Below are 25,771 nucleotides of genomic sequence, written 5' to 3'. Positions count from 1 at the left end.
TAGAGCTTTCTAGGGTGCTAGCTGGGCAATATCTGAAGATTCCACTTCAGGAGAGGTTATGTTTATGCTCTGTAATGCAACACATCATTCTTGATTGCCAGCTTCATGAGGTTCCTTGTGAAGAATTGCCTGCTAAGACCTGTCTTGCCCTGATGTAGCACAGATGCTTTAGTTTAGCGATCCCCAACCTGTGGGCTGCAGACCACATGTGGTCCGTAGACTAATTGGAGGTGGGCCGCGAAGGACGCCTTCTCCCCCCCCCCCCGGCCCTTTACTTCATCCTCCCCAGCCCCTTAAAACACACTTCGGGTGTCATTGTCTCCCATCACTCCCAGATGGGACTATCACGTTGCAGAGAAACAAGCTCAGGGTTCCCATTGATTTGTCATTGTCATGAGTTAAAATTTCCATTAAATTAAATGTTCCTTATGTTCATTGTTGTGGCGTGTCTGTATCTTATTTTGAAGGGATGTTTAAAGAGGTCAAATTGGCCTCAACCAGAGGTAAGGCTTTTTCAGCCCTGGCCCCGACCAGGTGGAACACTATCCAAGGTGTCTGTAAGACAGAGCTGTTCTGCCACACGTAACACTGAGTAACAAAGTCTGGCCTCCCTTCCTAAGGCCTCCGACACACTGACTTACACTTTGCACCGACAATTAATCAATGAGCCTTATGTGCCCCTGTCAGAAATTGTGAGATTTAATTCTAATGTTACTAATTTTAGGGGGTTATTGTTTTATGTATTGTGAGCCACCCTGAGCCCCCTGGGGTAGGGGAGCGTACAAACCGTAAAATAAATAAACAAACCCCTTGGATTTCAGATTTATATTTTCCTTTTACTACCCAAACGTTTCCTGTTCATTCCATGTCTGCCCAACAGCCCGGGTGCCAACTCCTTGCTGCTTTATCTGAATCACCACTTGTGGCATCATTAAAGCTAAGTGGGCCTTGTTGTGATAAGGTTGTCAGTTCCTGGGTGGGCAGATTTGGGGGGTGGAGCCTGGGGAGGGGAGAAAATGCAGCAGGGTATAACGCTGTAGAGCCCGCCCTCCGAAGCAGCCATTTCCCTCCAGGAGAATTGAATTCTGACATCTGGAGAGCAATTGGAATTCTGGATGATCTCCAGTTCCCACCTGGAGGTTGGCAATCCTCAATTGACATCTGCATGGGCACCCCAGAGGATGTTCCGAACTGTAAATGTGGGGGTTCAACTTCTGGGTGTTGTGTCTTCCTGCCAGATCACACAGGAGTGAAATATGGGTTTAGCTGGTGCAGAAAGGCTGATATTTTTAAAAATTGCATTTGGACTCCGAAACACTGAGATAGAATGAGGCCCTCTAGAAAAGTGGCATTTTCTCCTAGTCAGACCTTGCTGTTAACGCCGAGAGAAGAAGCAGACTGAGCAGCACAAAATAGAACGGACCTTTTGAAGTTTTAATATGTTTTTAATTGCGATTTTATAGCGAGCTGTGTTTATTATATATGTTATGAACTGCCCCAAGCCTGCTTTTGGGGCTAGAAAACAAACAAAACAAACAAACAAACAAAAAATAAGATGTTGGGGGACCATGAAACATTAGGATTTACCCCTGAGGAGCCCAGAATGGCTGCAAAAAACATCTCCCCTCCTGCAGTCCAGGGGAAATGACCGAGCACTTGTGTGGTTAGTGGCTGGACTGCCCGTCCCACCTCTCCTTTCTGGCTTCTGGGCACCAGAAATGCGGCTTCTAGTTTGAGGATTTGGGTCTTTCTCTCAGGCACCATCCCCATGAAGCTGTTAGTTTTGGACTTGTCTGGGTGATTTCCGATGTCCGGAATGGGCATGGAAGGCCTGGCTAGACCTATAGAAGAGGTGAAACAGGAATTAACGGTCCCTCTGCTGATTTGCCTGTTAACTCCTGTCTTCTTTCTCCGGAAGGTTTGCAGGGCCAGAATCCGAACTACAACTTGACGGTTCCTGCCTCCGTCTCTGTGCAGCATGGCCTCTGCGTTCACATTCCCTGCAGCTTCACTTATAAACAGAGACAGAGGCCCAGCCCTGGGAAACTCTATGGTTATTGGTTTCAGAATAAAGACAGACATTTACACTCTTTTACCCACGAATCCTACCGCCATACTCCAGGTATTCTTGTGGCCACAAATGACAAGAGGCAGGAGCTCCAGGCCTCTGTGTCGACCCGTTTCCAGTTAAGAGGAGAACCAGAAGAAGGCGACTGCTCCTTCAGCATCCTTGATGCCAGGTCAGAAGATGCAGGGGACTACTACTTTCGCATTGAGGTCAACTCCCTGAGATGGAACTACATCACTCAAAAGCTCCAAGTTCTCGTGACAGGCAAGACTTTCCTCCTGATTTATATCCTGGCGGCTTGATTGTCTCTTCTGTGCTGAGGTGGGAGAAACAGGCTGGCGGCTATGTTGGGGTTGCCAGCTCTGGGTTGAGGAAAGCCTTGAGCCTTTGGGAGTAGAAACTGCAGAGGGTGCGATGTGGGGAGGGGAGAGACTTCAGTGGGGTATAATGCCACGGAGCCCACCTTCCAAGGCATCCATGTTCTCCAGGGGAACTGAGCTCTGTTGCCTGGAGGTAAGCTATAATTCTGGGGGATCCCCAGGTCCCACCTGGAGGCTGGCTGCGTGCCTTGTGCAGAACACAGAGGAACAGGAAGCCCAAGAGCCTCACACGTCACATCCTGGTCATGTTTGAAATACACTTTTTCAAGGGTAGATTCAAATGAATAGCCGTGTTGGTCTGAAGCAACACACTAAAACCAAATCAGAGTCCGGTGGCACCTTTAAGACCGACAAAGATTTATTCAAGGTGTGAGCTTTCGAGTGCAAGCACTCTTCCTCAGACTAAGAACTACTATCAGGAAGAGTGCTTGCACTCGAAAGCTCCCGCCTTGAATAAATCTTTGTCGGTCTTAACGGTGCCACCGGACTCTGATTTTGTTTCATTGTACTTTTTCACGGAACAAAGCTGAACACCTCCCTATTGGAGAAGCCGCAGCTTGTATGGAAACATCGAGAAACGGGATCTGTGCTTCACATGCACTTCCTTTTCCTGATGCATCATTATGGGAGGGGGGGGATCAGCCCTGTTTGCCCAGCCATTTGCCCGTGGAAAATTGCTGTTTCTGTCCCCCCGCCCCTGCAATCCTGATCAAAGAGAGGCCCTTCTATATCCCCTGAAGGTGTTGCTCGGAGAAGAAGAGAGTCACTCTGTTCAGCATTCCACTGCTGGCCTGGGATTCTTTTCCCCACTGAAATCCCTTCTGTCCTCCAAGCCCTGGGCAAAGAAGCTTTCCTTTCCCTCAGTTGCTGCTTCCTGCTTCCTTTCTGTGCTGGAGCCTACTGGACAGAGGGAAAATTTAAAGTGCCCCAAATCAGTGTAGACGGAGGAATACATTCGAACTGGCAGTGTGTCAAAAGCCCCATGCAGATTACACCCAGGTATGCCCATTGGAACTGGCTGCAGTTCTTTTCCTGCAGACGCACTGGGTGTGTCTGCTGAGCACACAACCAGGACCTTGGTTGTATACAACAAACAGCCCTGCAAGGTAGGCCTTTTTCAAATGACTTGTTGATTGCATTCCAACAACCAGAACTAAACGTTGTTGGCCTTCCAGGTGCTACTGGACTCCAACTTTGTTCTGTCGTTTCAGACCAACACAACTACCCTTCTGAATCTCTTTTCCTAGGAGTAAGACCCATTGAATAGCTTCTGTGGGTAGACCTGCATAGGTAACCTTGGTGCTCTCTGGCTGACTTTGTGTCAGTCACCGTCTCTCAGTCTGATCTACCTTATAGGGTTGTTGGGAGGAGAAGATGGAGGAGAAGAAAACAAAACTGTAAACTGCTTTGTGTCCTAACTGAAGACAAAAGTGAGGTATAAAATAAATGTCCTGTTTGTTTTTCTTTGCTTAGAGTTAGAGGAACCCCAGATCTGGGCCTCATCCGCAGTGCTTTCTGGGAAGGAGGCTCTTTACGCCTGTTCGGCACCAGGGCCCTGCGTTAAGATTGAACCCACAATTACATGGGCAACTTCTCTGAGAGGATATACGACGACTGACTGGAATCAGCAGCACATCAACGGCAGCTGGACTTACGGGTCCAACTTCACCTTCACACCCTCCCTAAATGATCAGGGTAGAGAGCTCACCTGCTGGGTCTGGTACCCTAATATCCGGGAACAAGTTACGAAGAGCATCCGACTTGACGTTGCCGGTGAGTATCTCCCTCCCCTTTATTTTGACTCCCCTCCCCCTGGGACTGTCCCCATCACCCCCTGTGTTTACCTTAGGTTCCCCTTCTGACGTCCTTATCCTTCTCTGCGTTTCAGATCCACCCAAGACTGTCAAAATCTCCACAAATGCCACAGATCGCAAGCATGTTGGTGAGATATAAAGTCTAAAATGGCTTAAGTGCCCTTCCTTTTATGTTTTTTTTATAAGATTTTTATTTTTATTTTCCAGGATTAAAGATAATGAAATACAGGCAATCTACATTGTTAGTACAGAAAAAGAAAGGTTATGCTCTTCATTTAATAAATTTAGTTCCCCGTTTCAATCCCCTTTTGTAATATTTAAAGATAATACAATGCAAGTAATCTACATTATTGCAAGTAATCTACATTATTGATACAGAAAGAAAACGATTATGCTCTTCGTTTAATACACTTGATACCCCGTTTCAATCCCCTTTTAACTTATTTTCTTAGGTACTTAGTTGTACGGAAAGAAAATATATATATATATAGGTTGTTAAGGTTGTTAAGTTATATAAGTGTACATTATTAATACAAAAAATGATAAAATAGAGTCTTCATTAGTTAGTAAAATAAAGTCTTCGTTAGTTACAATTACACCTCCTCAGTTAGGTGCCTCCTTTTAGTTATGCTTTAAGTTTAGGCTGAGAGTCACTACAGAGATATGTTAAATAATTCAAATTCAGCTAACATAGGAAATCTAAGACCCCACACTTACATGGTAGTATAAACCCATTCCATTAAGTGTCTCCTTTTAAGCTTTAATTTTGGGCTGGTAGACACTACGAAGTTAGATTTAATAATACAAATTCACCTTACTTAGAAGATCTTAGACCCCAGATTAACTTCTTAACTAGTTATATTGCCTATATGGGTATGGAAAAAAGGAAAAGGAGGAAAAGAATTTCAACCACTGTGTCTCATTTCCGTTCCCCAAGCTTCTTAAGGGGGTCTCATATCGAGGCTTGTTGCATCTTGTTGTTCCCGTTGACTTATGTTCTGTCCAGTTGGCCTTTGGCTTAGAAAGTGCAGTTGTAGTCTTTCCCTCGGAGTATACATCGGTGAATCTTGAAACAGTTGTACCTCCTGGGCTCCAATATCAGTACAGTTTTTTTTCCAAGAAGCTCCTTTCAATCGATTACTTTCACAGCAGATCCATATATCTTTTGATTGGTTCTTGTGTACTGTTGCTTTGGAGTGGCTGTATGTCTTCTTCGGTAGGGTGTCCTTATCTAGGCTGCAAAGCTCCGACATCCCCTTTTCCATCTCCATAGTTTCAAATTTCTCTTCTGCTGGTAATTTTCCACCTTGTTTAGAGCTATCATCAGCCACTGTTATTGATTCATCATTCCTGTTAGAGACTTCTTCTTTGACGCCTTTGAACTCCATGAGCATATTTTTAAGCAAGCCATCTGTAAATGCTTTCAGATCTTGAGTTTGTTTCTCTAATAGATGAGCAAATATTTTTAGCATAGACATGTTCTAGGCTTAGAATTTTGTTAGTCTTAGGCAATTTTGCAAATAACCAGTAGAGGTCCTACAGAGTCCTAATGAAAGCAACAGTCTGTTTTGATATTAAAGCAATGTACTGGAACAGAATTCTCGTGAGATCTTCCCACCCACGGCTCTTATCTCTTATCTCCGAAAACCAAAACAAATGCAGTAAGAGCTGTTACTAATTAGTTTGAGTTAATTTAAGTCCTTCTTCTACTTAGAAAAGAGAATTAGCCTGCCTCATATCGAGGTGGCTTCAAGCAGAGCCAGAGACGGGGGGAAAAGGAGAAACGGAGAAACGGAAAAGTACTTGCATCTCTGTGCGTTGATTGATGTCTTAATATCTTGGAATTTAGCAGATGTCCTCCCCTCAGTTCACAGCATTCATTTGCAGTAAATCGTAGTAGAGGATCAAAGTAGATTCGCTTATCTTCCTGTCACTCTAGCTTGCTTAAATTAAAGAAAGCAGCTTTCCACGCCGAGAGTTTATTCCAGGGGAGAAGGTGCCGGGGGAAACCCCACTCACTGTTGATAGGCTCGATCTGATGTCTGCCAGATGTTTTCACTCCGGAGTTGTGATGAGTCGAAAGTCTTGCAGGGAAGTATCCAATTAGCTTTGTAGATTAAAATAAGAGCTTTGTATATTGCAGAGTTGAAAGAAAAGAAAAAAAGTTTTAAAATGGCGTACGGCACTTACTGGACCACTGAGCTTGCGTTCCAATGGGATATTAATTTCCCTGCGGAACAGAGAGGCCCCAGAGATTCACAAGGAATTCCTGAGTAGATGGTGGGTGGGTTGGCATACCCAAAACCCGATTCTGTCAATCACAGCAGTGATTGACCCTCAGTGGAACAGGAGCTCGAAGTATTCGAGCTATCCAAGTGCCATGTCTCCTTAAGTGCCCTTCCTTATCCCTCTCCCTTCCCTGCCAGAGTCTTAAAAATCCTGAGGCCTTGTCAAGACCCCTTGAGGGACTCACTGGACAGCTGACCACAACACAAGTGTCTCAAAGCCTTCCTAACCTGGATCCTTTCCTTTTACAGCTTGGTGCTCAGGGGAGGCAGGAGGGGGTCTGGAGTCAGCGGTGGTCCAAGAAGGCGAAAGCATCAGCCTGCATTGCCATGCAACAAGCAGACCCAACCCTACTCTGAGCTGGAGGAAAGAGAACGAGACCCTCAAGAGCACCGGGCAGGGCGAACCATGCGTCCTCTTGCTGTCCAGTGTCGGAAAAGAGGATGCCGGGGAGTACCAGTGCTGGGCAGAGACTGCACACGGCTCAGCCAACAGGACCCTGCGGCTGTGTGTGCTGTGTAAGGTCCCGAGGAATGGAGGGGCGGGTGTTACCGGAGGGCACTCATGCTAGGTTGAGGGCCTTGACCTACAGAAGCAGCAGCTATTATCCCTATTGGTGGTTTAAAGCAGGGAACAGAGAACTTATTTCCTGGTCACAAAGGCCACTGTTATAGCCTCTGGAAATCGGCAAAGCTGTGATTGTATCTCCAAGCAGGACAATGGATTGGCTTGGATGCCACTGAAAACTTCAGCAGACTGAAGGATTTCTATCAACCTCACTTAATGTTCTCCTTCCCTTTCCTCTAAGTGCAGACACCCCCCCCCCGTTACAGCTCCCAGGGGGACAGCAGCCTCATGAGGCAGTGAGTCCGTCCTTGTTAATGTTTTTAGGCAAACGCTCCTGTATCATGGAGAGTCAAGGCTGTGAGCTCACAGCCTTGACTCTCCATGATACAGGAGCGTTTGCCTAAAATCATTAACAAGGACGGACTCACTGCCACTGATGAAAGATTGAAAACGGAAAACAAATCTAGAGACCGTTCTGGCAGAGTCGAAGCCTGAATAAATAATATAAGAGACTCTTTATCTTTTCAAGCTTTATTAATCCACTGGATAGATTCTTTTTTTCCTTTGTCACTAATTTGGAATCGTCCATTTTTCGTGTAACAGTCCAAGAAACGTCATGGCGGGAGTGGGAGTTTTGCCACAGGAAGGGGAAATGAGGCCAATGGACAGTTATGGATATGAATGACCGGACCTAACCCAGGGCATGACACCCAACTCTTTTTCCTGACCACAACTTCAGGAGCCACCTCCCACAAGACTAGTATATTATAGCATAAACTAGAAAATAAGCCCGCTGTAGAAGAAATACAGCGGGCCCTAGCGGAGGGGGAGGCGGACTGTGGGAAAGGAAGGAAGAAGAGGAAAGGAGGAAGGGGAGGGAGAAAAAAGGGCAAGGAGTGGTTGAAGGGATGGGTAGAAGGGAGAAAGAAAGGAAGTAAAGGAGAGAGACAGGAAGCAAGTGAGAGGAAAAGGCAGAGGCAGGAAGGAGATGGAGAAATAGAGGAAGTCAGGAAGTAAGAAGGAGGAAAGGAAGGCAGGCAGAAAGGTAGGTGAAAGGGGAGGGGACAGGGGGAGTGAAGGTTGGGGAGGAATGGGGGTGAATCGGGAGGGAGAGGTGAGGAGGAAAGAGGGGGTAGAGAGGAGTGCGTGCATGGGTGTGGGGTGGGGGAGAGGAAGTCAGGAAGGAAGAAGGAAGAAAGGAAGGCAGGAAGAGAGGTAGGTGAAATTGGAGGGGACATGGGGGGTGAAGGGTGGGGGGAATTGGGGGCAAATTGGGAGGGGGAGGTGGGGAGGAAAGAGGGGGTAGACAGGAATGTGTGTGTGGGTGTGTGGGGTGAGGGAAGGGGTCGCAGAGTGCGGTGGGTGGTTGTGTATGCGCGTGTCTGTGTGTCTGTGGTTGGTGGGAAGCGGCAGCGGGGTGATGGCGGGGCGGCCAGGGGGGTATGGCTGGTGATGCTGTTTGTGTGTGTTTGTGTGTGTCTGGGTGCGGGGAAGCAGTGGCGGTTTATAGCCATTGGGAAGGGACCTCAGGGGGGAAAGGAACAGGAACGGTGTGTCCATGATGCGGCGTTCCTGCTCCTTTCACGAGGGTGAGGGGAAGCCAGGGGGAGTACTCACCGTCTGGGGAAAGCTGCTTCTCCTTGTGTACGGTGAGTCCCCGGCTGGGCAAGGCGAGTCTGGGCAAAGCAGCTGCTTGGCCCTGAAGTGACACTCCGAGGACCCAAACAGGAGCCGCAAAGCGGCTCCTGATTGGTCCCTCCGAGTTTTTATCCCGGATAGAACCCACCCTTTCTCCTCCCCCTTAGGGCTTATTCTTTTATTTATTCCGCTCCGCAGGAGCGGTTAAAGATATGCCTCCTCCCCTGCTGCGGGAGCATAGGTAAGATTCCTTGCAAATGCTGTGTGAAACCTGCTGCTGCGATTTCACACGCACCAAATCCTGTACTCCAGGCACTGTGCAACTGGATTTTACTGGGTGAAAGAGCAAAACCCACTTGTAGTCACTGGAGTGCATTGAAGCCATATGTGTGAAAGTGCCCATCATTCCTCTTTCCTCTCGTGAGGTCGCATTTATGCAACCGTGGTTCAAAGTGGGCTGCCAGAGCTTTGGGATCTCCCCTGAAAGGAAGGAAAGAGCAGGGAAGGGGGGCCCATTCCTATACCCAGCATTCCTGGGAATAGAGGTTCACATCCATATCGGAGAAGTGAACCAAGGGCTGATGTTAGGTTAGGACCTTGATCCAGTCTTTCTTTCTTTCTTTCTTTCTTTCTTTCTTTCTTTCTTTCTTTCTTTCTTTCTTTCTTTCTTTCTTTCTTTCTTTCTTTCTTTCTTTCTTTCTTTCTTTCTTTCTCTCTTTCTCTCTCTCTCTCTCTCTCTCTCTCTCTTTCTTTCTTTCTTTCTTTCTTTCTTTCTTACTCTCCCTTTTTCTCTCTCTTTCTCTATATTTCTCTCCCTCTCCCTTCTCTTTCTCTTTCTCTTTCTCTTTCTCTTTCTCTTTCTCTTTCTGTCTCTGTCTCTGTGTCTCTGTGTCTCTGTCTCTGTCTCTCTCTCTCTCTCTCTCTCTCTCTCTCTCTCTCTCTCTCAGTATAACCTTCTTCACAGGGCTGTTGTGAAAATAAGATGCAGATGGAGGGGGCCATGCCCAGTGCTCAGAGCTCACTGGAAGATGGGTGGGATGCACATTTGATAAACCAACAAGCCACCTCTCCTCCCAGCAGTCCATCTTTGAGTCAAGCCCTTTCCTCCCAGCCTGGCTCCGGAGCTGAGCACTGACTTGTCCCTTATTTAGAGAGAGGGCAAGAAGGGGTGAGCCAGCGTTCGGCTCTTGTAGCCCTTTCTTTGTGCCCAGAGTAAATAGAGTTGTGAATTTCCCGCATTGAGCAGGGGGTTGGACTAGATGAGTTACCTTCCAGTTGTCTGTTTTTCCCTCGGTGCCCTTAGACAGGGGGAAAGAAGCAGCTACTAAGGGACAGCCAAAACTTAATTTTTGCATCCCGGGCAAAACCTGGATTTCCTGGTACCCTCTAAGGCAGGGGTAGTCAAACTGCGGCCCTCTAGAAGTCCATGGACTACAATTCCCATGAGCCCCTGCCAGCAAATGCTGGCAGGGGCTCATGGGAATTGTAGTCCATGGACATTTGGAGGGCCACAGTTTGACTACCCCTGTTCTAAGGATTCTGTCTGTCCCTGTTTGCTCAGCAGTTGCTCCTCCTTTTCTGAGAGGGGGTACTGTCACAGCATAGTGTGGGATCAAGGGTCCCCAGTGTATCAGCAGGGCCAAGGAGCACTCACTTTGACAGCTAATCTAGTACCTCAAGAATCTCCCTCCTCCTCTTCCTCTTCTCCCTCTTCAAAATCAAGTTCCTGCTCCTCGCGCCATAAGCGATAAAATAAAAACTCATCAACGCTCTTTCCTCCTTTGCAAGGGATCTCCTGGGTCATCTAGTCCAACCCCCTGCACTGTGCAGGACAGCTCTATTGTTCATCCACTGTAACCTGCCAACCCCTTCACAGAATCATACACTGCAAAGATAAATCACTTATATGATATTATCTTTGCATACATTGCAAAGATAAATCAGGCAAAGGGGGAAAGGATATCTGGGCAGGTTGTTGCTGACCCTAAATGTCCAGCGGAGTGTCAGGAATAGGATCCCCTCCCTCACAAGCAAGCATGCACCATCATGTTCCCCAGCGGAGAGGCTCTTCTCTCATTCCATGTTGATGTGTCTGTTTCAGATCCACCCAGGACAATGGCGTTCAGCGTCTCCCAAGCTTATAGGAGAGGCCGAGCACTAATCCAAGGTACCCGGGAGCGAATAGGGTGCAGAGATCAGCCTCCGGGGACCTTTCTCTGCTGGAGGACGCTGGTTCCAAGGGGCTGCTACTCTTTCAGGGGGTTACCGGCCCCTTTGCTGTGCTTACAGGTCCCCCCACGCATGTGGCAAACGGCTCCCAGCTGATGGCTCAGGAAGGCGACCGGTTACAGCTGCTCTGCACGGCCCAAAGCTACCCTCCCTCTGAAACGAGTTGGGTCAAGGGGAGCAGGACTTTGGAGCGTCACGGCCCCTCTCCAGATGCCCGGCTGGAGTTCACCCATTTGACAGTCAAGGACGCGGGTCAATATGCATGCCGGGTCGAGAACTCCCTAGGCTCTGTACGAGGGATTGTCCAGCTCTCCATAGAATGTGAGTGAATCAGGACCGTCCAGAGTTAACCTTTGGGACATCCTGCTCTAGGACAGACTCTACAGGCACTGATCTCCAACAGGCAGGAATTTGGGATATACCTCATCTTTTTCACAAAAGATGACATTCACACACACAAATGGGAGGTCAAGTTCTCATTGAAACGGGCCCCTGGTCTTCAGCAGCTGCAGGGCAGGGAGAAATGCAACTGGTGCTGCTTCTCCTTTCAGTGTAGTCGCAGGGCTGGAACAGAACCAGAGATGTTGAATTAGTATGATATGACGCCAGCTCCATGCTATTTAGTCTGGAATTGGCATGACTGTTTCACTTACTTTAGACACACATTCCAGACCATTTCCTATCCATCTTGACGCATTCCATTTCCCCCACAATGTGTTTTTGTCTTTTAGAAACCAAAGAAAGAAGTCAGATCTAGGCCCATTCCGCACACATAGGATAATGCACTTTCAAAGTGCTTTGGCAGCTGTATTTTCCTGTGCGGAACAGGAACATCTACTTCTAAAGTGCATTGAAAGTGCATTATCTATTGTGTGCAGAATAGGCCCTGATTTGTTGTGATTTTTTAAAATCAGGCTGTTCTGTGTGGACAGGGTGAATGAGGCTTTCCACACCAATATCCCTTTAAAATTTTTGTCTCTCCTTCTCTCCTCCCCTCCCCCTTCTAACAAATTATTTCTGCTTCTATCGGGTTCTCACAAGTCAATTTTAAATGATCAGCTCTTTTGGGGAGTGGGGCTTTACACTTAAGCCCCTCCCAACAAGAGCCAAGCATTTCAAACTGATTTATACTTGGTAGTCAATTCTGTGGACATAGCAACAATGCACAACCTGATTAAAGAGTAGATAAAGGTTTATTTAGGAATTAACATATTTGATAGGAAAGAGGAGAGACAGAGGGAAAAGCGTGGTATAAAAACCAAATCTTCTTTGTACACCAGACATTGCCCTTCCCAACAAGCCCAAGCCCACTGACCTATTTGATATTTCATCAATGTGCCTTTATTTATTTATTCTTACATTTGTATTCTTCCCTAACTCGAAGGCGAAGGGTGGGTTACATTAGCTAAAAACATACAATGTAATATAAATATACAATCATAAATTTAAAATAGCATCCATTTAAAATCTGGAATGAAAGTAATACTCATGTTGCCTAAAATGTCTCCTAATTCAAAGGAGAAATTGTATTCTGAAGGATTTTAATTGGATGGTTTTGGGTAGGAGACAGTTTGAGAGCCAGTTGGTGTAGTATTTAGGAGTGTGGACTTCTAATCTGGTGAGCCGGGTTTGATTCCCCGCTCCCCCACATGCAGCCAGCTGGGTGACCTTGGGCTCGCCACAGCACTGAGAAAGCTGTTCTGACCGAGCAGGAATATCAGGGCTCTCTCAGCCCCACCTCCCTCACAGGGTGTCTGTTGTGGGGAGAGGAAAGAGAAGGCGAGTGTAAGCCGCTTTGAGACATCTTTCGGTAGAGAAAAACGGCATATAAGAACCAACTCTTCTTCTTCTAGAAAGGCCAGCAGAATTAGATGCTGTTTACCAGGCCTCAGCCCCAGGGCCAGCGGAAGAGCGTTGTTTGACAAGACCAGCGGAACTGCTTGACTGCTGGACAGAGCATTCCGCCAGACCAGGCTGAGGCCAATTTTATTTCTTTAGGGCTGAAGATCCTAAGTAAATTTTGATCACTAGATCTTAATGTTCTTTGGGGAGTTATGATTACAAGCCAAAGAATTCATGAGCAGTAAGTTTGTTTTGCTCCAAAGTGAAAAGTGGGACATGAGCTCTCTTCTGATAACATTTGATAATTAGCCAGTTATTCATGATCACCTCCGAAACTGGAATGGTGGAAGGGAGTAATTAGGCTGAAAATTAAGGAGCTGAAGAGCGGGGAGAGGGGGAGGATAGTTCGAAGCAAGATTTTTTTTTTGAAAGGTACTTCACATATAGCAGGAATTTCCCTGTTTGGACAGATTGTCATGGAGAGCCAGCGTGGTGGGTAGAGCCAGTTTGGTGTTGTGGCTAAGGGCAGTGGCTTCCAATCTGGCAAGCCAGGTTTGATTCCCCGCTCCTCTGCATATGGCCAGCTGGGTGACCTTGGGCTAGTCACAGTCCTGATAGAGCTGTTCTCACAGAGCAGTCCTGTCAGAGCTCTCTTAGCCCCACTTCCCTCACAGGGTATCTGTTGTGGGAAGAGGAAGAAAAGGCGATCGTAGGTCGCTTTGGAAACTCCTCCGGGTAGTGAAAAGCAGGGTATAAGAACCAACTATTCTTCTTCCGATGGCACTATAGCAAGTGGTGTGTGGAAATCCTCTTTCAATCCCTCTTACAACAGAATGTGAAAAGGTCTCCTTCAGCCATGCAGAAAGCTTCTTGACCTAGAACAAGGCAGCCTCTTCCATCCTCCCCTTTCTCCTAGCTGCCTGCCAGGGTGGCCAACCTTTGGCTCTCCCAGTGTCCATGAACTACATTTCCCATGAGCCAGCAGGACATTGGGAGAGCCACAGTTCCCCCCCAACACACACACACACACACCCTGTGTCTAGTGGGACCCTGGCTGTGATTCTGCAGTCTCTTTAATTCCCTCTCCATTTTCTTGCTCCCTCCCAGATGGCCCGAGGCTCAGCAGCAACCAGTCCAGGAGCACCTGCTGGCAAGAAGACGGCAGTCTCCGGTGCAACTGCTCTCTGGACTCCTGGCCGCTGCCCCAGATCCAGTGGGAAGCAGACGGGCAGACCTTCAGGGAGGACAGCCGCAGAGGGGACCCCTGGGTCACTTCCCGGGCCCGAAAGAATACAGTGACCAGCTCTCTGAGCTGGGCAGCAGGGGACCTAGACAAGAGCCATGACATCATTTGCCGGGGGACAAATCATTTGGGGACCTACACAATCCACTTCCTGTTCAGCCCCCATCCAAAAGGCGAGTGTGACCCTCTGCATTAGCCGCAGCTTTCTGCAGGCCTTGGTTTCTCTTCTGTAATTTCTCTTTCTGCAGGCCTGTGGTTTCTCTTCTGTAATGACAGGGAGGGGATGTGAGCACATCCCAGAGGCCTTTTTAATTTCGCCGGGAAGAACCGATGCGTAACGCCATGCCACTGAGATCGAGAGTGAATATTAGAGGCCTAACACACACACACACGTACACAAACACAGCCAGACATCACTAGGCGAACTTAAATAATGCAGAAAGGAAAAGAGAGGATGGTGAATGGGGCGTTTGGTAGTTTCATGGTCGTGAGCCACTTGTGAGGTAAATAACTGAGGCCGATGACACCTCCGTTTTGCAGGCCCTGCGGAACTGTGATAGGTCCAACAAGGCCCTTAGATCTTCCGGAAGTTCATTCCTCCAGGTAGGGGCCAGGATCGAGGCCAGGCATATTTTAGAAGGGCAGGGGATCACCAGTCTATTAGTACCTGCAGAACAGAGAGCTCTGCGGGGGCATAGGGAGGTAGACAGTCCCTCAGATATCTTGGGCCCAGGTTTCCATCCTCTTTTCACCTTAACAACCAATTCCCTTTTTAACCCTGCAGCAGAGAAGCCAAAAAACACCAATATTCTCCCCCAAAAGAGTTTGGCCATTCTGACCCCAATCTAATACTTGTTCATTTGGAATAGAGTTCACTCTACCTGTGGACTGTCATCTGGAGAACTGGGTTTGATTCCCCACTTGTCCTCCACACACAGACAGCTGGGTGATCTTGAGCCAGGCATGGTTCTTTTAGAGCTGTGCTTGTAGAGCAGTTCTGTCAGAGCCTTCTCAGCTCCCCCAACCTCACAGGGTGTCTGTTGTGGGGAGAGGAAGGGGTTTGTAAGCTGCTTTGGGACTCTTACAGTTAAGTGAAAAGCGGGGTATAGAAAACCAGCTCTTTTTCTTCTTCCTCTTCTTCCCCTTCTTCTGGTGGGAGCATGAAATGGAGGAAAGGGAGAATCTCAAACATAGTTATGGACTTCTGGGAAGAAGGACGGTACAAAAACATCATCAATTTGTAAATGATACCCCCGGCCATTCTTATAGTACTTTTTATGCTTCCTGTATAGCGTAAATGTTCCAAATCAATGAAGTCATTGTTGACAAATGCCTTTGGGAAGATTGCCTATTGCCCTCAGGGTGGCTTTGAGAGGAAAGGTGCCTTAGCCGACTGGTGGGGGCATGGGCAGCATTGCCATATTTCCAGTCTCTGTGCCAGGGCCACGGAAAGCTTATGCTACCATCAATTCAGTACCTTTTCAGGCACCGCAAAACTCTTCTTTGATGTGACCTTGAGACCATGGTTTCTCATTGCAGGGAGCCATGGAAGTCTAGCCATCTCTGGGCTCTGTGGGGCTCTGGCAGCTGTCCTCCTGTGCGTCCTTTGCCTCGGGCTGATCAAGTGAGTTCCACTCCTTATGATTCCCATCTGCCTTTTGATTTCCATCTGGGTAAGCAAGTCTTTTATTGATGTCAGAACAGAGTGTACCGTTAAGACCAGTGTTCATTCATTCTCCCTCTACTGCTCTTAGGTTTTATAAGCAGAGGAAAGCAAAAGCCTCATCGAAAGCTGATGGCGTGGAAGTTTTGAATTCTGCCAATGGGGGGCACCAGAGAGCCAGTGAGGGCAGCCTGATCTATAGCAACATTCCACCTTTGGTAGGTATTGCTCTCCTGGGTCACAGTTGGACCATAGAGTGAAAGCAAATAGATCTTCGGATCACTCAAAAACATAGGCAGGATCACACTGTGGTGATCTTTAACCAGCGTGGTGTAGTGGTTAAGGGTGGCGGCTTCTAATCTGGCGAACTGGGTTTGATTCCTCACTGTGCTCCCACACGCAGCTAGATGGGTGACCTTGGGCTCATCACAGTCCTGATAGCGCTGTTCTGACCGAGCAGTCTTGTCAGAGGTCTCTCAGCCTCACCTCCCTCACAGGGTGTCTGTTGTGGGGAGAAGAAGGGAAGGCGACTGTAAGCCGCTTTGAGACTCCTTTGGGCAGTGAAAGCCAGCTTCTTCTTCATGTTGATTTCGAGATTACTTAAATAGGATGAAGCATCAGCTTCTGATTTTGCACTCCAAATCACGAGCATATTTTGAAACCACTGGGGGTAGTGGAAAGGGTTGTCAAATCACAGCTGACCCCAGAGTGTTTTCAAGGCAAGAGATGTCTAGAGCAGTGGCTCTCAATCTGGGGGTCGGGACCCCTTTGGCGGTCGAATGACCCTTTCACAGGGGTCGCAGCAGGGCAAGCAGCTTGGCCGGGGGGGGCGGCACCATCTGCACAACAGCCTTGCGGGGTAGATCGAGATAGAGAGTTTGTCTGTCTGGATCAGCAGAAAAGAGGGAAATCTGCATGGTGGGACAAGAAGCAGAACTGAACTGAGAAACCCCAGGGAAAAACCCAATTTCTATACAATCATGAACAATGGATCTTCATGCTATTGGTCAGTTTCGGTTTAATTTCTGTGAAAGAAGACTTGCATCATTTTATGGTTGGGGGTTACCCCAACATGAGGAACTGGATTAAAGGGTCGTGTCATTAGGAAGGTTGAGAACCACTGGCCAAGGGGAAGTAGTTAGCCATTTCCTACTTCTGAAGCACAGCCCTGGTATTCCTTGGAAGTGTCCCATTCAAATGCTATCCAGGGCCAACCATGCTTAGTTTCTGAGATCTTAGGCAATCAATCTACCTTGTGCCAGGTTCGTTGTTGCTAGGTGTGAAGTCGTGTCCGACCCATCGTGACCCCATGGACAATGATCCTCCAGGCCTTCCTGTCCTCTACAATTCCCCAGAGTCCATTTAAATTTGCACCGACTGCTTCAGTGACTCCATCCAGCCACCTCATTCTCTGTCGTCCCCTTCTTCTTTTGCGCTCGATCGCTCCCAGCATTAGGCTCTTCTCCAGGGAGTCCTTCCTTCTCTTGAGGTGGCCAAAGTATTTGAGTTTCTTCTTCAGGATGTGGCTTTCTAAGGAGCAGTCAGGGCTGATCTCCTCTAAGGCAGTGGTCCCCAGCCTGCGGGCCACGGCCCGGTGCCGGGCCGCGAAGGCCATAGCGCCGGGCTGTGGCTCCCTCTCCCCGCCCCCCCCGCAGTAAAAAACTTCCCAGGACGCAAGCTTGCGGCCCGGGATGCTTCTTACTGCGGGAGGGCAGGGAGAAGGAAACGGGGCCGCGCCTGTGCGTGCGCGGCTCGCAGCTCGTGGGCGCGGCCCGATGCGGGGGCGCGGCCTGCGGGCGCGGCCCGATGTGCGTGCGCGGCTTGCGGGCGCGGCCGATGCATGGGCGTGGCCCGCGCGCGGGCCGCGGGCCACGCCCCAATGCTCTGCCAGTCCCCAACCTTAGAAAGGTTGGGGACCCCTGCTCTAAGGCCCATTATGCACGGCCGCCAAATCGGCGATTTCGGGTCACATGGAAAACGCGGAGGGGGAAGACGCGGCGCACACCTGTTATTCACGGGGCGGGGTGTGACGGCGGCAAAACCCAGAGTAACTGATTATGCACGTGGCGATCCCGGCGCCGCTTCTGGTTGTGCCCCGGTCACTCGGAAGCTGCGCTTTCTTCCGCGTTTTGCTAACGCAGCTTTTTCGGCGGCATGCACCGAAGCTGCGGCCGGTTGCAGCCGGCACTGTGCATTATCCGTGATTTTAGTCGTCACCATTCCACCCCAAATGTGTGTGATTTCCCCCATGCATAATGGGTCTAAGACTGACCGGTTTGTTCGCCTTGCAGTCCAAGGGACTCGCAAGAGTCTTCTCCAGCACCAGAGTTCAAAATTCAATTCTTTGACGCTCGGCCTTCCTTATGGTCCAACTTTCGCAGCCATACATTGCAATTGGGCTAGGTTCATACAACCATTATTACTCAGGCCAGGTACAGCCAGCTTGGGGTAGAGGTTAAGTACGGCGGCAGCTAATCTGGTGAGCCAAATTTGATTCCCCGCTCCTCCTTCACATGCAGCCAGCTGTGTCACCTTGGGCCAGTTAAAGTTCTCTCAAAGCTCTCTCAGCCTCACCTGCCTCACAGGGTGTCTGTTGTAGGGAGAGGAAGGGAAGGCGAGTGTAAGCTGTTTTGAGACTCTTTGGGGTAATAAAACATGAGGTAGAAGAAACCAACTCTTCTTCTAAATACATGCTGAATTTTAGCACCTTTGTTCTTGAAAAAGAAGAAGAGTTGGTTCTTATATGCTGCTTTTCCCTACCCGAAGGAGGCTGCAAGCGGCTAACAGTCGCCTTCCCTTTCCTCTCCCGACAACAGACACCCTGTGGGGTGGGTGAGGCTGAGAGAGCCCTGATATCACTGCCCGGTCAGAACAGCTTTATCAGTGTTGTGGTGAGCCCAAGGTCACCCAGCTGGTTGCATGTGGGGGAGCGCAGAATCGAACCTGGCATGCCAGATTAGAAATCTGCACTCCTAACCACTACACCAAACTGGCTCTTGAAAGACACTGATTGTGATGTGTTCTTTTTTTACAAAAATCATTGGGTTACTTACTTAAATATTTTCATTTATGGGTAAACGGTGGCCGATCAAAAATTGAAAATCTGCCTTTGGGCATGTTGGCAGGCCAAGAAATAAATTTAATATTTCAATAATAACAATAACAACAACAATAACAACAACAATAACAATAATAATAATTATTATCATCATCATCATCATTATTATTTATAACCCACCCTTCCCTGAAGGCTCAAGATGGGTAACAACATATACAACAAACAATTATAATTCAGTATAAACACGATCAACATTATTCATCCATCCATTGGGGATGGTTTATATCTTATTGTGGGGTTTTTAATGCTGTAACCCGCTTCTAGCCAGCTTGCTGGAAGCAGTGGGTTATAAATCTAATAAATCTAATTATATTAATAATAATATTCTGGTGAGGTTTTGCTGGTTTTCTGAGTAGACTTGTGTTTTGGGCAGGGGGGGCAGAATTCCAGTGTGGTTTCTGGCCTCAACCATAGGCCTGGCAGTAGAGTTCTGACTTGCAGTCCCTGTGGAACTGTCCTAAGTCCTAGAGGGCCCTGATCTCACCAGGAACATCATTTTACCAAATTGGTGTCAGGGCCATTTCGAAATGACCTAGGTTGAGGCCAGTTTAATAATTTTCAGGTTGGGATCCCTGAACAAATTTTGCTCACTAGATCTTAGTTTCCTTTGAGGGCCTTAGGAGAGGGGGCAGTCCTGGAGATACAAAGGTCCAGACCATTCATGGCTTTAAAGGTGATCACCAAAACCTTAAATCTGATTGCCACACAGGCAGTCTAATCCACTCCCCTAGTCAATCCAGTATCACCCTAGAGCAACCCTAGCTTTCGTTTTTAGTTTCTAGCTCCTTTTGTTGAGGAGATATAAGGGAAAAGTTTATCTGTACAACGAAAAGGGCCAGACAATTATTTTTGTTTAAAGGAAAGGTGGAAACCAGACAAGGTGTGTCCCAGGGGCAAGATCTCCAAAGTGTATCGTAATTGCCCTATGGAGGGGTTGTATGAAGCATTAATACAGAATGGCACCCTATACACATTACGGTGAATTAACAGGGCCTTGATGGGAACTCTCCACGGAGAAATGGATGGCATTGGTGGGGAATATAACTATTGCCCCTATTTTCTTCCAGGGTAACAAATTACCTCGCAGTAACCAACCCCAAGTGGTCAGAGAGAGGATTCCTGCACCCAGCCTCCGGATTCCTAGTGGAAGCATCCCTGACCCAGAAGAGCTAAACTACGCAAATGTGGAGTTCTCCAAGCTGAAAGCCAGAAAGCCAACACCCATGGAGGAGTCTGTGGAATATACAGAAGTCAAACAGAAATAACCCCCTCAAAAAGAAGTAGACGAGGATCATTCCCAGCAGGACTGCCGGATAACGGGGCAGAAGCCAAGGGCAGGCGAGCTTTGTAGAGTTGTCCGTTTCCGAGTACAATTTTGCCAGAGTGACTTTACTGCCTTTGCACCAATGGACAAGAAAAGACGTTCGATACAAAAAGAGAATCCCATTGCAACAATTCTGCCTTTGTCATGTGCATTTCTGTTGACTGAGAGGAGGGCACCTAACTGGGAACAGCCAACCGTGTGTAGCCGTTTGGATTTTAAGTGGGCGTAAAAAAAAAAAAATTATTTCCCGCTGGTATGATTAGATGATCCATCTCTTCAGTCTGTCTTCTGTTCATTTCCGAGTGGGCAACAGTGGTTAGAGCAGGGGTAGTCAAATTGCGGCCCTCCAGATGTCCATGGACTACAATTCCCATGAGCCCCTGCCAGCATTCGCTGGCAAGGGCTCATGGGAATTGCAGTCCATGGACATCTGGAGGGCCACAGTTTGACTATCCCTGGGTTAGAGTGTCAGATTAAGATTGGAGACACCCAGGTCCATATCCCTGCTCTGCCTTGGAAGATTGCTGGGTGGCTGTGGGCCCGTCATGCGCTCTTAGCCTAACCTACCTCGCAGGGTTGTTGTTGAGGATAAACAGAAGAGAGACTAAAGCTGTTCAGCCATTTTGGGTCCTCATCTGTAAACCGCCCGTGGCGCCGCGGGCGCCACGGTCTAAATAAAGCAGTAAGGGGTCCTGGGGCGGGATGAGTCCGGGATGAGGAAGGGTCCAGATTGGACCCTTCCTCATGACAGACAATCGGAGGGACCAATCGGCAGGCGCGAAGCGCCTGCCGATTGGTCCCTCCGATTCCCAGCCCCAGGAACTGAGAGCCGCGCGCAGCGCGGCTCTCAGTTGCTCCCGACCTGACGCGGCGAGAGGCGCGAAGCGCCTCTTGCCGCGTCAGGCCGCCGCCTGAGGGAGCCCCCGGCAGTCGCGCTGTGCGCGGCTGCCGGGGGCTCCCTGCCCGGAGGCCTGACGCGGCGAGAGGCGCGAAGCGCCTCTCGCCGCGTCAGGCCTCCGGGCAGGGAGTCCCCGGCAGCCGCGCACAGCGCGACTGCCGGGGGCTCCCTGCCTGACGCGGCCTGACGCTTCCTACCGCTGTCGGAACGGCCGCTGCTGTTGGCTGTCCTGCTGGCCTTCGGCTCGGCGTTGCTGGTGGGCTGGCAGGCGAGCTGCATGTGGAGCCGGTACCTGGACTGGCGGACGCGGCGCCTGCAGGATCAGCTGGCTCCCAGGCAGAAGAAGCTGGACCGCAGCCTGCTCAACAACAACGAGCCCCGCAGCCCGCCGCCGAGTCGCTGACCGCCCCGAAGCCGGTGGGGCCGTCAGCCCAACAGTACAGCCGCTTCTGCTGCGCCGCCGCAGGAAGCTACGTTCGCCGCCCCATCAGCGGCGCCGCCGGAGACGTCCGCCCCGCCCCTGACGCCCCATCGCCTCTTCCTGCTTGAAGGATTTTGCTGCTGCCGCTGGCTCGAAGACTCCTTCTCCTGCCCATCAGCCAGCCAGCCAAGCTCAGAGAAGAGCCTGAGGACCTCACTACGACCGGCCAGGGCAGCTGCAAGGACGAAACTAAGAGAGGGAGGGAGAATGGCTCTCCCTCCCTCCTACGCTTTAGGTAGGCTGCTCCACGGAGCGGGGGGGGGGATAACTGCTAGCGCCCATTGCATTTCAATCTGCAATGGGCTATATTTCTAGTTGGAGATTATTTTAGGTAATACATGTAAAACCGCCAGTCAGCTGGCAGCCTGTTTGTCTGGGAAGTAAAATGACTGGCCAAACTGCTATGATGTCATGGAATGTTCACTAAGAAAAAGGAGGTGTTGAGTTCCCCCTTCAAGGAGCAGCTGAACAGATCCTTATCCTGGATGTTTAGGCTGATCCTGGACTCAGTAGGGGGTGGACTAGATGGCCTGGATGGCCCTTTCCCACTCTAGGATTCTATGAGTCTAGTTCAGTCATGGGATGGGCTGCCTAAGGAGGTGGGGAGCTCCGGCTCCCTGATGGACTTCAAGCAGCAGCTGGACAGATAATTATCCTGGATGCTTGAGGCCAGCTGTTCTCAATTTTTGTACCATTGAGAAATCCCTGAAATATTTTTCAGGCTTCGAGAAACTCCCAAAGTGGTGAAATCATCCAGAATACGGTTGGGACGCATCGTTGTGTACATGCCCACCTGGGGCCCCTCCCCACCCCCTCCAGGCCCATCAGTGACCATTTTGTGAGGAGGGGTCGATGTATCCATATATGGTCATTTCACTTCATTAAAGACTAACAATTTTTTAAAAACCCTAAAAATTAATTAACTTCCACCCATTCAGCAAACCCTTTCAGGGCCATGAAGAAACCCCAGGTTTTATGACACATTGGTTGGAAAAGACTGCATTAGGCTGATCCTACATTGAGCTGGGGGTTGGACTAGTTGGCCTGTATGGCCCCTTCCAACTCTATGATTCTATGTTTTTTTTTTAATGGTGGCAATAAAGGGCTTACAAGCAGTGCAACAACTTGTAGAACTTAGCCCTTGGCTTGAAAATTTCACAGTTTTTGAAAGAAATAGTTTGTACAGCTATTTTTTAAAAAATAAAACAAGTGCAATCTCTTAACACTGTGTGGTTATTTTCTACTTGGGAGGCTTTTTCTCCTGGGAAACTAGGGATGTCAGTCTCCATGTGGGACCTGGGGATCTTTTGGAATTACAAGTCATCTCCAGGCAACAGAGATGGAGAAAATGGCTGCTTGGGAGGATGAACTCCGTGACATTCTATTCCACTGAGGTCCCTCCCTGCCCCAAACCCCGCCCATTCCTGGCTCCACCCCCAAAGTCTCCAGGTATTTCCCAACCCAGAGCTGGCAATCCTAAGGAGAACTGATATCTGCTGTCTGGGAATCAGCTATAGTTCTGGGAAGTCTCCTGGTCCCACCTGCAGTCTGACAACTCTAAACTTGGTTTAATTCCTTATATTCTTTTCGGACCCCAATCCAAAGAAGGCTGGTCAACATGGCAGAAAACCCCCAACCCCTCTTGTTAAACTTCAGAACTGAACAGGGTCAAAATGGGTGTTGTCTGTGGCTCGTTAGTGTATTCAATGTGTTCTATATGTAAATATCTTTGCATTAAACCTGAAACGTTTTTGCGTGATATACCCCTTGACAATAATTCAAAGGTGGAAGCCTGACTGATCTGACACATTGTAGGATGCTGTCCATGGTTCTGAACTGCCCCCTAAGCAGGGAAAAATGGTTTCATTGTGTTTCTCCCGGAATTCAATGCAAGCAAATGGTAACCATATGCAGTATGCTTGTTACTCCTATATCTTCATTATGCTGTATGCTAATTTGCTGCTCACCCTCTACCTGTACGGATGGACTGGTAACTTCCATTTCAATGTTTCTGAAGGTGTGCATACACAAGCTTATACCTTGAATGGACCTTTGTTGACCTTAAAGGTACCCCTGGATTTGAATTTGTTTGGTTTTAGTGCTGTGATGTAGACTGTAGGCCCTCTGTGGCAGGGCCTGCATCCCTTCCAGGGTTAGTAAAACTCTTGATACATTTTGAGGGGAGGGGGTTCATTGATACCCCGATAGCAGCAACATTGGTACACCTCGTAGGAGAGTCCTGTGAGTCCTGCTGCAAATATAAGACTGTTCTGTCATCTTTTGGCTCTGGGTCTTTGCTTGTGGGTCTAGAGCTCCATCAAGTGGAGATAAAATGTACAGTTAAAAAAAAAAGCAAAGTGAATCCAATTAAAGTTTCCTTCTTCTATAGTTCTTGCTTGATCCCGGTCAGCTCAAAGAGGAAAGTTCTGTAGGTGCTTGGGAAAACATACAGCTCAAGTTCTGACAAATGTCCAAGGAGCTTCCCAGTCCCGATGGTCACCAACTGCCCCTCAGGTTTAGCTCTGGAGTGTTTGAACTTGGTGCACAGTTTCTCTCCCTTGATCCAAACAATTGTATAAATAGAATATCAAGAAGGTCCAAGACAGCTGGGGCTTTATATCAGTCAAGACAAACCTTTTGGTGGACAGATGATGTCAGAGTGTGGAGGTTCCTGATTCAGATTAGGAATTCAGTTTGGTAGAGAATTTAAATATTTCCTTCTATGCTCTTTTTGCAATTCAAGACAAGGTTACCAGGGGATCGCCCAGAAATATAACTCCAGGGGGTGGAAAGCAGTTCCCTTGGAGAAAATGGTTGCTGGGAAGGGTGGATTCCGTGGCTTTATATCCTCTTCTGGGCCCTCCCCTCCCCAAACTCCACTCCCCCTTAAGAAGAAAAACAAGAGCTGGGTTTTTTATCCACCACATTTCTCTACCCAAAGGAGTCTCAAAGCAGCTTACAAACACCTTTCCCTTCCTCTCCCCACAACAGCAACCCTGGGACATAGATGGGGCTGAGTGTGAGATTTGTGCAGATTGCCACAAAAATGAGTCCTGACTTAGTGTAAAGATCAGTTTTTTAGGCAATGCAAGTAAACCAGTTCAATGTGTTGCTAAGACTGAGATACAAAAACTAGAGCAGGCTCAGATCAGTGTCCACCCCCCTGAATTCCAAATTCTGGTGGGAAGAAGGTTCTGTAACATGAAAGACACAACAAATGACTGTAAAGTAAATAGGAGCCCCAGAGTCACAGGACCGAGGATGCAAGGCTGTCCATTGAGTAATCTTATTGAGGTGGAGGGGGGCTGGGATCAAAGAGGAACCTAATGCTGCTGGGGTCTGCAGAAAGGGGATGAGAGCAATAAGCAAAAGAGGATAACCATCAAAGCATGCAAATAAACAGAAAACGAAAGACTACAATCGCAATACAAAAATAATTGCAGAAACGCATGGCAGAAAAGGCACTTCTGACACCAAAAATGCCCTAAGAGAACTGCTCTGTGAGAACAGCTCTAAGAGAATTGTGATGGGTCAAAGGTCACTCAGCTGTCTGCATGTGGAGGAGTGAGGAATCAAACCCAGCTTGCCAGATTAGAGTTCGCTACTCTATTCTTAGAGCCTCTTGTGGCGCAGAGTGGTAAGGCAGCTGACATGCAGTCTGAAAGCTCTGCCCATGAGGGTGGGAGTTCAATCCCAGCAGCTGGCTCAAGGTTGACTCAGCCTTCCATCCTTCCGAGGTCGGTAAAATGAGTACCCAGCTTGCTGGGAGGTAAACGGTAATGACTGGGGAAGGCACTGGCAAACCACCCCGTATTGAGCCATGAAAATGCTAGAGGGCGTCACCCCAAGGGTCAGACATGGCCTGCTTCTTGCACAGGGGATACCTTTACCCTATCATTATCATCATCATCATTTTATTTCTTACCTGCCACTCCCAATAAGGCTCATGACAGGTTATTTTAACCAGTACACCATTCTGGCTCTGAGCAGCAGAAATTTCCAAACATGGAATTTGCTCCCTTAATTGAAGAACATATGAAGAGTCCTACTGGATCAGATCAAGGGCCCATCAAGTCCAGTACAGTGACCCACCAGCTGTCTCCAGGGAGCACAGGAGCAGGAAAACTGCAAAAGAATCCACCAGCAATCTCTGCCCCAGAGGGCTTACGGTCTAGATCATACATCCATCCCAGCAATAGCTTTAGCGAGACATACTGCAT

The 25,771-nt window shown here is 48.5% G+C and overlaps 1 protein-coding gene across 2 annotated transcripts in view; it reads left to right on the top strand.

The window, feature by feature from the left end:
* Positions 1–20,508, top strand: part of LOC143837280 (sialic acid-binding Ig-like lectin 13) — a 34,196-nt gene extending 13,688 nt beyond the window's left edge. Inside the window, exons 3-12 of one of the 2 annotated variants that reach the window (XM_077336910.1) lie at positions 1,919–2,332; positions 3,922–4,221; positions 4,337–4,390; positions 6,800–7,066; positions 10,855–10,920; positions 11,043–11,303; positions 13,932–14,240; positions 15,607–15,691; positions 15,822–15,948; positions 19,916–20,508. In XM_077336910.1, coding sequence (XP_077193025.1) covers positions 1,919–2,332; positions 3,922–4,221; positions 4,337–4,390; positions 6,800–7,066; positions 10,855–10,920; positions 11,043–11,303; positions 13,932–14,240; positions 15,607–15,691; positions 15,822–15,948; positions 19,916–20,113 — 2,081 coding nt within the window. In that variant the 3' untranslated portion in view covers positions 20,114–20,508. The remainder of the gene's footprint in view (positions 1–1,918; positions 2,333–3,921; positions 4,222–4,336; positions 4,391–6,799; positions 7,067–10,854; positions 10,921–11,042; positions 11,304–13,931; positions 14,241–15,606; positions 15,692–15,821; positions 15,949–19,915) is intronic. The other variant, XM_077336911.1, reaches the window with a different exon arrangement.
* Positions 20,509–25,771: the final 5,263 nt, after the last annotated feature.

The sequence above is a fragment of the Paroedura picta genome, chromosome 5, assembly GCF_049243985.1.
Source record: "Paroedura picta isolate Pp20150507F chromosome 5, Ppicta_v3.0, whole genome shotgun sequence".
Classification (NCBI taxonomy): domain Eukaryota; kingdom Metazoa; phylum Chordata; class Lepidosauria; order Squamata; family Gekkonidae; genus Paroedura; species Paroedura picta.
The sequence above is the reverse complement of the archived record's forward strand: the minus strand, read 5'-3'. Positions and strand labels throughout refer to the sequence as shown.